Raw genomic sequence first — 15260 nt, 5'->3', positions numbered from 1 at the left:
GAGAAGTGTGTGTGTGTGTGTGTGTGTGTGCGTGCGTGTGTGCGTGTGTGCGTGTGTGCGTGTGCGAGAGAGAACAAAAGATAAAGAGAGGGAGAGAGAAAAAGGCATGCAGCGCCTTGTGTCTCTCTACAACAATTACATGTTTTGAGTTGGGTGTTATAATCCCATGGCAGTGCATCTATTAAAAGCCCACAAGTGACACATGCTTGAGTATGTCCTCTCTAGGAATCCATATACGTCTTTCCTTTCCTGTTAGAGCTGGAAAGGCTCATATAAGGAAGTGTTAGAGATCCGAATGTCCTATATGTGGAGAGTTGGAGCCGGAAAGGCTCCTGTATGCAGCTGAGTTGGAGCCAGTATGGCTCATATATGGCGATGGTGCCTAAGTGGTCACCCAGGACTGTTTGTGTTGCAGCAGTGCATGGAGCCCGCCAGGAGGAAGTCATCGATCACCGCCTGACAGATCGCGAGTGGGCAGAGGAGTGGAAGCACCTCGATAATGTACGTGTTGCTGGGGTAGGGCACCCCGGTTTTATTCTTTATTAAATACGTGTGTAAACTGCACATTAGAAACCCCTTGAAGCTTTTAATGCCTGAGCTGACATGGAGGGGGGAGAGGGGGGAAGGAGGGGAGGTAACACATGGTTGGGTTGATGACAGATTGAAGAAGTTAAACAACAACTGAGTTTGGATTTGATGGACAGCTGACCTTAGAGGGGGTCTCCGTGAGGTGAATGGACTACAGAGGGCCTCTCTGGCCAGCACACAAAGCCTGCAGCGAGCACACTGAGCTACCTTCACCTTCACCTTTACACACACACACACACACACACACACACACACACACACACACACACACACACACACACACACACACACACACACACACACACACCAAAACAGAAAGAGAGGAATATACACACACACACACACACACACACACACACACACACACACACACACACACACACACACACACACACACATACACAGAGAAAAGGGCCCCAGATGGAGAGAGGGACCCAGCGGAGGGCAGCTCCAGCTGGGGAGAGCAGCTGAGACAAGGGCTGCAGTCATGGAAGGAACCGGCCTGTGCTGGGCTCCTGCCAAATTAGAAACACTCCACTGCAATAAATATAGCTAACAGAGGGAGGGAGGGAGGGAGGGAGGGGGGGGGAGAGAGAGAGACATGGAGAGAGCGGGAGAGGAGAGAGAGGGCCAGAAGAGCGAGAGAGAAACTGGCAGAATAAGAGAGAGAAAGAGGTGCATAAGAGAGAGAGGAAGAGAGAGAGAATATGGAAGAAATTGAGTATGTCAAATGCATTTTGCAGACCAGGGTGGAGGCATAGGGTAAGGCAGGATGAAGAAAGAGAAACAATGTTGAGAGAGTCAAAGAGAGGTTGAGGAAGAAGAGTGAGAGAGAGAAGGGGAGGGGTAAAAGGAGTAAAAGGTTTTTGCAGACAGGGTTTTGGAGCACATGGGCAGAATGAATTGGTTCAGCCTTTTTCATCAGTAGCACAGCTGTTACAGAGCCATTGTTGCTGTGCTGTTCTGTATAACCACTCAACCTCTCATATACACACACACACACACACACACACACACACAAATGCATGCACATGCGCACGCACGCACACACACACCGCTGGCTCTTTTGCTGCTAAAAGGGACACAAGACAAGGAGACACACACTCCAAAACATTGTTTAGACAGCCTTTGGCTGCACCTAAACACCCTTCATTGATTCCAGAGACACACTGTATATTGCTCCAAAAGTGAATCAAAAGAATATGTGACATTTTCTCCTACATTTTGAAGCAAAGACGAGGGTTGGGCCAGACAGCGTACTTGCAGAATACAATCCACTGTTGTGAAAGGCACACTATAAAACAACTCCAGATTTCTTGCCCTCCTTATTTAATGGCCCACTGCAGGGTCCAGGGGTCTAACCCTCTTTAGCTCCCACAGAGAACAGCTGTGAGTGGCTGTTATTAGGATTCTGAAGGAGAGTCAACCCAGAGAGCGAAGCGTGTGTGATCATTTCTAACCTCTCCCTCCCTCCCTCCCTCCTTCCCTCCCTCCCTCCCTCCCCCCCCCCCCTGCAGCTGCTCAACTGCATCATGGACATGGTGGAGAAGACGCGGCGGTCTCTCACGGTGCTGCGGCGGTGCCAGGAGGCCGACCGCGAGGAGATGAACCACTGGATTCGCCGCTATAGCGACGTGGAGGATATGAAAAAAGGTGGGGGCAACAACAACAACAACAACATCATCAACAACAACAACATCGGCGGCCAGCGCCCTCCTCCTCCGTCTCCTCTTCCTCCTCCTCACCACCACAACTCCTCCTCCAACACTGCTAACAGCAGCGAGACACAGCCCATAGGTACTTCCACTGCTGCAGACAGACAAGAGACCCGGGCGGTGGGGGGGCTGCATTCAGAGTGGACGCAACGTTGCAGAACGTTCAGAAGCCAAATATGACTTTCTGATATGTCGAGGAAGGAATCATATCAGGTCTATGTTTGGCGTTTCTGTCTGCAACCTTCAGTGCGTTGCGCCCTCCTGAAACAACCCAGGCCACCAGCATGCACGCACACACACACACACACACACACACACACACACACACACACACACACACACACACACACACACACACACACACACACACACACACAGGGTCAGTGGTACTCAGGGTCAGTGGTACACACTCAATCACTCCTTAGTACACACTATCACTCAGCTAGGGAATTCTGGGGAAACAGGAGAGCATGCTGAGATTGCATGGCCACGTAGAGGTTATATACATTTACATTCAGGTTATTAAACATTACAAAGCAAAATGGCAATTAGTCATTGCCACTATGATTATGGTTAGGAGGACACATGGTGCCAAATCTTAACTTGACAACTGTGTTCCTACAGTACCTGCAGTAACTCAGACCTTCACATACTCTAACCAATCCACTGATGTCAATGGGAGATATTGGTCAAATATGATATTGGGAGTACAGATGCTGACAGTGTGCATTGGACTGTGTTTCAGAGATCCACCGGGACTTTTTGCACAGGCCTGGGTCTGGTTACCTGCCTGAGGAGATCTGGAGGAAAGCTGGTAAGAGTCCCTGTCCCTGCCCGCTGTCTCTGTCCCCATCTCCTGTTCCTCGCCCTCCCCCATATGTGTCTCTCCTGCTCCTATCCCTGTCCCCTGTCTCCATCCCCATCACTGACCGCCACTGCAGAGAACCCAGAGAACCTTGTGGCTGTCGTTGTAGTTACGTAAGGACAGGGGATTGGAGGCCCTGTGTTGTCATTAGCGCTAAGTGCTGTCCCCATCTGTCACCGCTATGAAAGGCAAGTGCAGTTAAGACTGCAGTAACCTGGCGCAGTCCAGCGCAGCACAGGTGGGGCTGCGGGTAAACCCCCACCGTTCTGGAGAGAGGGGGGGGGGGAGAAGGAGAAGGGATAGTGTCTGTGGGGGTACTAAAGCTATCCCTCAGCTCAAACATGCTTTTCAATGTGACAGTTACAGTATTTAGCATACTTGATTTAATTTTATGCTTCAATAGAAGGCAGGGAGCGAACCCTGAATCTGACTAAGGACTTGCTCTAGGCAGGTTCACAACCCTGAGTCTGACTAAGGACTTGCTCTAGGCAGGTTCAGAACCCTGAGTCTGACTAAGGACTTGCTCTAGGCTGGTTCAGAACCCTGAGTCTGACTAAGGACTTGCTCTAGGCTGGTTCAGAACCCTGAGTCTGACTAAGGACTTGCTCTAGGCAGGTTCAGGTGTAGCAGGGCTAGGTTGATGTATTGCTGAGCCTGGCTGGCCTTTATATAGCACAATCCCAGGAGCCAGTTATGACACAGCCTTGGTTCATCTTAAGTCCCAGCACAATTACACTACAGTCATATTCAAATACTATGCTGGGGGAAAATATGCTGCTGCTGTCTGCTAATAATACTCTGCTGCATCTTCACCGGCAGGAAAAAAATAGCTCCTTTAATTGCAGTTGTTTTTCATCCAGGTACTACAAGTATCCCCCTCTCCCCAGCACTAAAGCAACTCCAAAACAAACAGGGTGAGTATTGTAACATTGTGTGTGTGTGTGTGTGTGTGTGTGTGTGTGTGTGTGTGTGTGTGTGTGTATGTGTGCGCACACACAAATGTACATACATGTGTGCTTGCGTGTACATGTGTGCTTGCGTGTACATGTGTGTCTGTGTGCGTGCGTGCGTGTGTGCGTGTATGTGTGTGTGTGTGTGTGTGTGTGTGCAAATGTACATATGTGTGTGCTTGTGTGCACATGTGTGTCTTTGTGCATGCGTGCGTCTGTCTGCCACCTCTGTTACTGCCTCAGTAACCAGCATAACTACAGTCCATCCCTTTAATTAAAAAAGACACATATTCTCTGGTCTAGTTAGGGTTGAGAGACTACGGCGCCTTTGAAAAACAAGATCTGAAGTGTGAAAACGAAGGGAAAAAAACCCTGAAACCTGCCAAATCCCTCTGGAATGAAAACATTAATATTGCTGCCCCCGTGTTTTCCATTAAGTGCTAATTGCTCCAGCATCTGCTCCGCAGTCTCCTTGATAAGAATTAATTAAATTTGCAAACTAATCTTAGTGGTGCATGCATTACACCCCATAATTGAGCAGCAGAGGATAGTAGAGATAGTGAGGGAAAAGGCGTGCACCAATAACAAGTGAAAAAAAAAAGAAAAAAAAATGGAGAAATTAAATGAAGGATGAAGGTAGAAGACTGGATTGAAAAAAAAGAGAGAAGTGTGTGTGGGAGGTGTTGAGAGGACTGACGGAATACTAACGACTTCTCCAGTTTGTGAGCAAGGGAGTCAGGCTCATGACTGCCTCACACACATACAAAGACACACACCCACACATACGCACAATTACAACAAACACACACACACACACACACACACACACACACACACACACACACACACACACACACACACACACACACACACACACCCCTTCACGTATACTAGACACGCATATGCACACATGCACACTTACACACACACCTTTCTGCACAACAGCCAACCACAGGCAGCTGTATTGGAGCAGAGGGAGAAATATGACAGTTATTTATGAGTCCACTCCTTTACACCAACTGAGTGGAAGAGTCTGAGAGAATAGAGCATCGCTCTCACCTCCAGTCTGCTGAGGCTCACACACCTGGGAAGCCACCTGTGTGTGTGTGTGTGTGTGTGTGTGTGTGTGTGTGTGTGTGTGTGTGTGTGTGTGTGTGTGTGTGTGTGTGTGTGTGCGTGTGTGTGTGTGTGTGGGAGGAAAGAAAGGAGGCAAGAGAAGTAACCCCCCCGTCATAAAATATCAATTTGGTGAGAGTGAGATTTGAGATTGTGATGTCTAGTGTGATAACCCGACCTGTCTTCTCGTGAGATGCAGCATCTATTTTGGACTATCGTCTGTGAAGGAGTCCACACACCTGCCTGATCTAAAAAAAAACTAAAAACACAGCCTATTCACTCACACATGTTGGCATTTGTAGAACAAAGGACAAAGGGGATATAGGACCTCTTCTACAGGAACCGCTGTAAGCAGTGTTCTGCATCATTAATACGGACGCCATTTTGGCTCCTTGTTTCTTACACCTTTTGTCTCTCCCATTCATTTATTCTGGTGGGTGGGGGGAAATGATCGAAAGCGGATAGGCACAGAATACTGGGTTAATAGGCAAGTTTGTGAACAAAGTTTGGAGACATCTGCTGTTGTCAGTGCTGAAAATGATTGTTACCAGACGTGTTTGAATTAATTATTCAAGGCTTCTTTTTCTGACAGAACGTTTTAAATCTTGGATGATGTACATCTGTTTGCCGAGATAAAACAAGCGGAGAGCTTAGAGAGCCTCAATAAAGGATGACAGAGCAGTGCACGGTGGGAGCGGGAGAACGGGTCATGGGGACTGACGCCTCTCTCTCCCTCTCTGTCTCTCTATCTGTCTCTCTCTCCACAGAGGAGGCAGTGAATGAGGTGAAGAGGCAGGCTATGTCAGAGCTGCAGAAGGCGGTGTCAGACGCTGAGAGGAAGGCCCACGAGATGATTTCTTCCGAGAGATCCAAGATGGAGCGGGCACTGGCTGAGGCTAAGAGACAGGCCTCTGAGGAAGCACTGACTGTCATCAACCAGCAGGAGGACTCCAGCGAAGTGAGCATCACAGACACCCCACACCCTGCCCCATATCCCACTTGACATACACAGACACACACACACACACACACACACACAAAACTACACATTTGCAGTGAGCATATAGACATACCCTAGCCCTCAAATCAAATAGATTAGGTCAAACTTAATTTAAAGTGAAACGCAACCCTTCCACTGTCGCTGAACACTGACACACACATTTACATACACACACACACACACACACACACACACACACACAACTACACATTTGCAGTGAGCATATAGACATACCCTAGCCCTCAAATCAAATAGATTAGGTCAAACTTAATTTAAAGTAAACCGCAACCCTTCCACTGTCACTGAACACTGACACACACATTTACACACACACACACACACACACACACACACAACTACACATTTGCAGTGAGCATATAGACATACCCTAGCCCTCAAATCAAATACATTAGGTCAAACTTAATTTAAAGTAAACCGCAACCCTTCCACTGTCGCTGAACACTGACACACACATTTACACACACACACACACACACACACACACACACACACACACACACACACACACACACACTCACTCACTCACTGCTCTCAACTCTCTCTCACAAACCAGATTGTCACATTCCAAACCTCAACTCCCTATCAACAACCCGTTTGCTTTACATAACAGCCTGTCACACAACTTACTTCTTTTAGACCACATAATGACACTACACAGCGCCCTCAAAATAGTACACACTGTCACACACCTCCTCTCTTCACATGACTTGCTCTCACACACTTCACAACCCCCCACCATTAACCCCCCCCCCCCCCCCCCGCCCCAAGCTCACATCACTGGCCCTGTCCACAATCAACCCTTAGCCCCTGCCTTAAACACTTAGAACACACTTACATTGTAGATTTGAAAGGATTGGATGGGTAAATGTAAGTAAGAGGGTAGAAGTACCTATACCTTGCTAGGTGTATAATCTAGGTGGACACCATATTACTTACATCTATCCAATCCTTTCAGATCTGCACAAGTACTGAAGGGCTAGGGGTTGTTGCCATTCAGTCAGTCACTCACCCACCCACCCACCCTCTCACTCACCCACTCACTCACAATCACTCACTTGTTGGACACAAGCCAGGTCCTATGATGCAGTGTCCTCATCTCTCTCTGGCACTATCTCACTGTGGTGTTAATGTGAGTCACAGCTGGGTGCACATGGTCTGAGTGAGCACCATGTTGTCATTTCATTATTGAAGAGTGAATCCAGACCAGCAGCCTGTCTGAATAACAGCAGCCACAGATGGTTTGAGTTAAGTGCCAGGACCAGGGCCAGGGCCAGGGCCAGGAACAGGGCAGGGCAGGGCAGGGCAGGGTAGGGCAGGGCAGGGGAGTAGACTGCCTGTTTTTTGGAATGTGTGGCAGAATTGTTTACTTTTAGGATTTGTTTTACAGAAAATGAAATCTCATTGTCTCTCAACCACTAAATGTTGTTTCTACTTTATTGACCGGTGGCCATATTGGCAGGGCATTGAACAAAGTTTAGTGAAGATGTATACACTCACGGAACACATTATTAGGAACACCTGTGCACCTTCTCGTGGTGGAGGTGGTGTAATGGTGTGGGGAATGTTTTCGTAAAAAAAAGTCGTCTCAAACTGGTTTCATGAACATGACAATGAGTTCAGTGTTCTTCAGTGGACTTCCCAGTCAACAGATCTAAATCCAATAGAACACCTTTGGGATGTGGTAGAACGGGAGATTCACAGCTTTAGTGCACCTGAAAAATTTGCATGAATTGCGTGATGCAATCATGTCATCATGGACCAGAATCTCAAAGGAATGTTTCCAACATCTTCCAACATGGAATCAATGCCACGAAGAATTGAGGCTGTTTTGAGAACAAAGGGAGGCCCTACCCAGTATTAGTATAGTGTTCCTAATAAAGTGTTCAGTGAGTGTATATCATGATAGTGTTGGTTAGGGTGGACATCATGTTTTTACATGGTTGGGGGTCAAATTGTAATTTAAATGCACTCAATGCAAGAATTGATTCTACTATTTTCCATGAGGATTTTTGGATTTGTGAATCGATTTCCATTTCACCTCTTGCATTGAGCTAATTGAATTACAAATTGACCACCCAACCCTTGTTTCTGGTGAACAACCTGGTCGACCAGAGATTTATTTTTATCAACCCTCTGCCTTTTCCCCCACTGTCTCTCCAGAGCTGCTGGAACTGTGGACGGAAGGCCAGTGAGACCTGCAGCGGCTGCAACACAGCACGCTACTGTGGCTCCTTCTGCCAGCACAAGGACTGGGAGAAACACCACCATGTCTGTGGCCAAGGCATGCAGGGTCTCCCTGGGAGCAGCGGTGTCCCCTCCTCATCCTCCACCTCCAGCGCACCCCCCACCCACTCTGAGGGAAACCCCCCAGGACCCCTGTCTCTACCTGGGCAGACGAGCGGAGGCGGTGGTGGGGGCGGCAGCATCTCTGGGAGCCCTAAGGAGGCTAGCTCCAGCTCCAACAGTGCCTCACGCTCCACCACCCCGGCTACGCCCGCGCTGTTGGACGCCACCTCCCGCTGACCCCTCCCCTAACCAAGCCCCCTAAGCCCACCCCAGCCCAGTCATGCCCACTGATGCTACAGCAGCGCCCTCCATCCAAAAAACGAACTGAGGAATCTCCAATCACACTGCACCCCCTCCCTCTCTCTCTTTGAACTTGCATCTGTAGTGCTACCGGCCCGTGAACTACTGCGTGCACTACTTCTTAGCTACCTGACGGCCTCGTTTTTTCGACTCCTAAACCTCCCAAAAATTACTTTCTGTTTCTCAGCCACACAGACTTTCTCTCTTTCACACATATTTTGTGCATACAGACACAACAAGTCAAAGGAGTCCCCTGTAGTGAGGAGCATGGCCAGGGCTTACTTTACTGAATGCTAAACAAGAATGCAGAAGCATTTTCTATTTCTATTACAGAAATGGACCAGACTTGATGGTTGAACTCTTATAATGTTGAGTTGAGTAGATGCTTTGTTATATGCCTGACCAACAAGTGGCCTCAGTAATATAAGCCCGGTTAAATGCTGTACTGTGTATGTAAGGGGCTTGCATGAGACCCAAGACACTTATTGTGGTAAAACAATAGGGAACAGATATCTGAATTGAGCACTTGGACAGGATTTCCCTTTAAATGCAGCAGTGGGAGAATGCTTAACCCTCAGCATGTGCACTACCAGTCCAGACCTCTGAGAAATGTGTCTCATCTAACAGGTTCCTCTGTATATCGGGCCCTGGAAATGTCCCAACCAGTGTTCCCTTCCTATGGAGACAGACAAGGGTCAAGATACCTCTCTTCTGACAGAGGGGAGAAGGGGACCCACTCATGGTGCGATTTATTCCTCAGAAACTCTTCCACAATACGGCTAATTATTTATCTGATGTTTCTTTTTTTGGCTTTAAGGAAAATAAAGAATAGTCCAAATATTCTGAATGAATAATAATGATAAAAGTGAAAGAAATAAACCTGTTAACTACCTTGCTAGCGAGCCAAGAAAATCTACACCGGACTCACCTCTCTGGACCGATGTGAACCCAAATGAATTCAAAGACGAAAAAAACACAAAAAAAAAACATGATCCAAACCTTTTTATGACACTGCCAAAGTTACTAAGAGACATGTAGAAGCACTCATCTTGTAACCAAACGCAAAGCAACTTCACCTCCTCAGCAGCAAAGCCAGCCCTGAGAGCTACAGGCTGTAAGAGCTGCAACAGGACACACACATAATAAAAAAAACAAAAAAAACTATATCGAGTGCACTGTAGCTGGCCTCTCACAGCCTGAAAAGACTCATAGTGATGGCCTAGAGAACCCCAGGTTGAATTTTTGGAATGCGCCTACCACAAAGACAATTGTAAGGGATGGATGAGCCTCTGAATAAGACAGTGATTTATGAGGATGGCAATGGAAGGGGGGAAAAGAAACAGCTATTTGGCCTCAAACAGAAGAAGGAACGGCATTGGAACTGCCAAAAAAATAAACCTCAAAAGAATTACAAACCCTGTCCAAGCAAGCATTGTACAGAACAGACTGGAGAAGACTTTTGTTCCTAATTGTTTTATTTTTTTCTTTTAAGCTCTTTGAAGAGGATACATTTCAATGGACCGTTTCACTCTCCCTCCTTTTCCAAAGCATGACAAACTGACTGAGGATGAGCCTCATGAGCGGTGTAGACTCGGTTCTCTTCTCTCTCTCTTTCTACCTCCCCCCATTCTCCTGTATGTTCTTCCCTGTAACTCTTTATTACCCCCCCCCAAACCCCCACCCCCCAGTCAACCTGCCCCTACCACCCACCCACCCTTTGGAACTAACCTCTAAGCAGAAATCTGGGAAGGGATCAAACCTGCTTGTAGATATAATTCCTGTTTTTGTTTCTCAAAAATGTCTCTTGTCTCTGAAGTCCACCTGGACTTTCTTTTCTTTTAGTTTTTCCTCCTTTAAGTTTGGGCTGAACATTTGACGAAGCAGGAGCAAAGACACTCTAGGAGAGCAAGCCCCATGTTGTACTTATTGTACTGTTGTATCTATATCAATGAAAAGAAAACTCCTCTTGTAGAATATTTTATATTGCTCGCATTGTAAGACAGTGAGAGGACAGAGGTGCAATATGAAGAGAATTCAGCTACTGAATGGAACCTCAGCAACTGCCCATAGGGTGTCATATAATATAGATACATATAAATATATTTAAAGATAACATCAGTAACTTAATGTGAATGTACATAGTATTTAAAGAGGTCCAAAAATGTGTTTGCCAAATAACAGAAACCTTTAAAGTATAATGTCCAGAATATGATTTCTTTCCAGTTCATTGTTTCTTTTTCAATCAATGTAATTGTCCTTCGTCATAGAAAACCTTCATTTCTACCAGATTAGTAAGAAGGTGTCAAGTGTGTAAATCTCAAAAAGATGTCAAGGGGGAGGTTGGTAGTGGTTGTGATTTCTTATGGAGTCACAGTTCTGCTAGCTTGTTGGTAGAGGTGAAAGCAGGTTGATAGAATGTTGGCATACACCACTGACACCCATCATTGACACCCTACAAGAGCAGAATAGTGATGCATTCAGCACTTATTGGTGTGAACCCATAACATCTCCTCATATATTTCCCTTAGATAAATGTAGATGCGGCCTCTCACACATTGATTCAATTGGGGGACTAGCACTAGGCTATGTTACTCTACTCTGGACTTTTGGATTTGAAACTAAGAACCTGTGGCTAGTAGTAGTACCCTTACCTAGTAGGTTATTTTGAGTCGATCAGTGTGAAACATTGCCATCCATTGGGCTGAAGTGCCACTGCAATGTTCCACCTTCCACAATCGCCAAACTATGAGCCTAGCTGCAGTGGAGGAGTCATATACCACTGTGAAGCTATAATTAAGCTTAAAACTGATACTGTCCAAGCCTAATTTTCTGTACTATTTCCTAAGACGAGTTTGTAATACAGTCTTAGTTATTTGTTCTCATGAAGGACTAGGATTCTTGTTGGGCAAAGGTTTTCCATCACAAACACAAAGACTAACAAGGAGGAATACGATCTTATGTGTTCCGTTTACAAGTTGTCTAAAGGTGCTCCAATAATGTCATAAGCTGTCCTGTAAGTTAAACATATAAGCTCAAATGGCATTTATAGCATTTCATTTAGGGTCTATTACAGCCATGCTCAAGTTGATAAAATTATATTCCACAATAAATTGGCCACATACCTCTAAAATGGACCAAACTTGAAGGATCTTTTGTGTTGTGTTTTTCTTTTGTACTGTTAAAAGTATGATCAGCCAGCCTCTTCCACATTTAAAACCTAGAGTGACATATTGATGCAGAACAATTGGAGGTTAGTTAAAATTGATGTCTTGTTTGATTAATCACTTAATGTACATGGTCTATTTTCCTAAGTCAATATCAAAGGTAATATGTACAGTACATCTTTCAAATGTCATAAGCAGTGAGGTACCCTGCAGCCCTCTGTATAATTTCTGTTGTTTAATGTTAACTACAGATTGAAGTAGTACTGACCTCTGCTCCTTTGTCCTACTGTAACTTGTACTTCACCATCCCCTCTTGACCCCTGACCCCTCCACCTCACAAGCTACCTCCTGTGACAGTACAGAAAACCACCAAGGTCACTGGTTAAGCTTCGAAAGCAGGGTTGTATAGGATTCAAATCCAGGTCTCCGGTTCAAATCCCCTCGGTTACGCAAACTCACACACAGAGTGAAAGAGATCTGAAAGGAATTGTCATCACTGCCCACTTTTTAATAACGTGTATATTTTCACGCCTCACTGACCTCAATCGATCACAAAAAGTCATCAGTTGAGGCACATTAAAGTGATATTGTATGTATTCAGAGTCCTGCCACTCTGCTACACACTGTCCAGTGTTCAATGTAAATTCTTCCATAACACAGCTGAACTTTAAAAAACCATTACATGCCATTTGTAGTCCAAAACAAATAAAAGCACAGACCAAAGTATTTCTGCATGGCTGTAGATGTTGACATTGTCTAAAGTAAGACGAGAAGAGGCTTGAGGCCAACTATACCAGTAAACCAAAGTGTCTGAAATAAACACACACTCAAAGCACAAGAGAAAAACAAAACACCTGGTGCATATACAGTATGCCAAGGTGGAGATTTGTAGATTATTCATTCAAGCAATCAAAGCGCTTGGTTCTACATATCTAATACCTCTGATAAGACTACAGGAAAATCTCCTTCATAAAACCTAATGACTGCTTTGAGTGTTCTTACAAAGCCTTGCTCATGGTGTGTTTGTGTGTGTGTGTGTGTGTGTGTGTGTGTGTGTGTGTGTGTGTGTGTGTGTGTGTGTGTGTGTGTGTGTATGTGTGTGTGTGTGTGTGTGTGTGTGTGTGTGTGTGTCATCATTTCTCTGTACAAACTACTTGAACCTTCAGAGCTTTAATGAAACAACATAGGCAGTGAAATGGCAGAGAAATTAAAAAAATGTAGCAGTGTGATGTTTTCTTGCACTGAGAGGAAACAAGTTAACTCAACATTATACACGACACTAGGCCATGATGACAATTCAATACTCAACATCCTTTGTGCCCTGTGTGTGCTTTGCTAGTCTGGAAATCAACCCTGAAAACATAATACTGTACATACAGTAAATAGTCATAGATTTTACACTACTGGTGATCCCACGTTTACTGACCAAAATCCAATCAAAAAGACAGAAAAATGTTTTTAACACCCATTTCTATCTCTGTCTTTTTATGCTGTCTCTCTAAAGGTCATCATTAGGCCACTTGCTCTCCCGAGTGGTTCTGGGAAGGGGTTTATGTGATGGTATCATGTTCTGTAGCCATGTATGCAGTCCCAGAGAAGACAGCTCATGTGGGCTCAGCGGTTACCTTGCTGGGTACCTGTTGTGTGTGACACTGTGGAGGAATTCATTCATTCATTCTAATATCCTTGGTTATGAGTACATTGAGTCAAAGTCAAAGGTCAATCAATGTTCTCACAGTGGTATGGGCTCTGAGGAAAGTTTCCGATTCTGGACAGGATAAGAAGAAAACCGTTGTGCTGAGGAGTGTTCTGTTTCATTCATTACTGCTCTGTTCTGTGTTGTCATTGGGGAAAAAGAGCATAAGGACTTTGTTATAAAAAAACCATGCCTCTCCTCCTTCTGGCATTTACCCACACAGACCCCTTTATCTGTTGTTATTTAATATGGCATACATAAAGAGGACAAATTATATGTTTTTCAATGGCAAATACTACACACAGTCATCGGCCTCTCTCCCTAACCATTTAGCGTCAATCTACCGATGGAGTTTCGTGGTTTCTCTGATTTTGTGATGCTTTGCCCTGTGAAGCCCGCACTGATACAATAAAGCTGAAATGGCAAAAGAGGATACAGCACTTGGTTTCCCAAAAAGCCATGGTAGGGATTGTCGTGTTTTTTTACATTATTACTTCGAGACAAACAAAGGCTTGGTTTTATATGTGTAGGGAAGCATTATATACTGTATTGTGCAATACATTATTACAGAAAAAATATATGTTTCTGTAGGAAAGGTTGGCGCTTTGAAGAAAATGTTTTTCTTTCCTCTTTAAGGGTCCTGTTACCATTCTTTAGATGAAGTGAACTGTGCCAGAAGAATTTAATTCTGATTTTTATTTATTTCTTGCATGCTTTCTACCCCTTTTGCTATTCCCCTTCTTTAACTGTGCGCTATGTTGGATGTGTGAAGCTGTAAACATTCTAATTCAGGTTATTGTCTGTGTTGAGCTATGTAACTGTGTAATTAAAAATGAAATGAAATATTTATTTTTCTCATGTCTCCTGATTTAAGATCCCATATGTCAGTATCCTCAAATTGTTCTGCACTTTTCAGATGTATAAACTAAGCTGCAATTTGTGCATTCCATAAGATTGTACACAATGGAGCAAATGCATCCCATGGCTTTTTCACATGCAATTAAAGAGATAATTCACTCTAAAGGGACATTTCTGTGATTAACGACATACTCCCACTCCAGTCCATAACTCCTTTTCCTGTCTGGTTTACTGACAGGAATGAAGGTATGTGGTATCTGAATGAGAGTGGCATTTTTAAAGACATGATTTGAAGCAATAGATTTGTTTACAAAATCTCATATTACAACAAACAACCATGGAGTAATATATCCTGATGTTGTGTTTATGAAAAATAAAACAGTTTAATTATGGTCATATTCAAAATCAAAAGGTATCTCATTATTTGAAATTACTGGAAATAGGAGACTGGCTTTCAAGTCCCTAAACGAGGTAGGCCCTAACAGAAAAAGCATATTGGTGACAGAGTCAGATAACACTGCTTAATCAATCAAATATTCGTGTGACTATGATTCAGTCTTTAACACAAAAACAGATTAAGCATTGCAATGAGCAGCCATGACTACAGACATAGTCTGAAAACAAACAGATCGCACACATTTTTTTGTAATCACTTTCACAGGTAACCCAACGTACTGTCTGCTTTGTTGTAATTTGATTTA

At 44.7% G+C, this 15260-nt stretch overlaps 1 protein-coding gene across 1 annotated transcript in view; it reads left to right on the top strand.

The window, feature by feature from the left end:
• cbfa2t3 (CBFA2/RUNX1 partner transcriptional co-repressor 3) overlaps nucleotides 1-14506 on the top strand; it is a 47577-nt gene extending 33071 nt beyond the window's left edge. The window contains exons 7-12 of the mRNA XM_083665537.1: nucleotides 416-501; nucleotides 2106-2385; nucleotides 3049-3117; nucleotides 4029-4082; nucleotides 6002-6192; nucleotides 8416-14506. Coding sequence (XP_083521663.1) covers nucleotides 416-501; nucleotides 2106-2385; nucleotides 3049-3117; nucleotides 4029-4082; nucleotides 6002-6192; nucleotides 8416-8778 — 1043 coding nt within the window. The 3' untranslated portion in view covers nucleotides 8779-14506. The remainder of the gene's footprint in view (nucleotides 1-415; nucleotides 502-2105; nucleotides 2386-3048; nucleotides 3118-4028; nucleotides 4083-6001; nucleotides 6193-8415) is intronic.
• The last annotated feature ends 754 nt before the right edge of the window (nucleotides 14507-15260 follow it).

The sequence above is a fragment of the Argentina silus genome (assembly GCF_951799395.1).
Source record: "Argentina silus genome assembly, chromosome: 2".
Classification (NCBI taxonomy): domain Eukaryota; kingdom Metazoa; phylum Chordata; class Actinopteri; order Argentiniformes; family Argentinidae; genus Argentina; species Argentina silus.
Note: the sequence above shows the minus strand (reverse complement) of the source record. Positions and strands in the feature narration are given on the sequence as shown.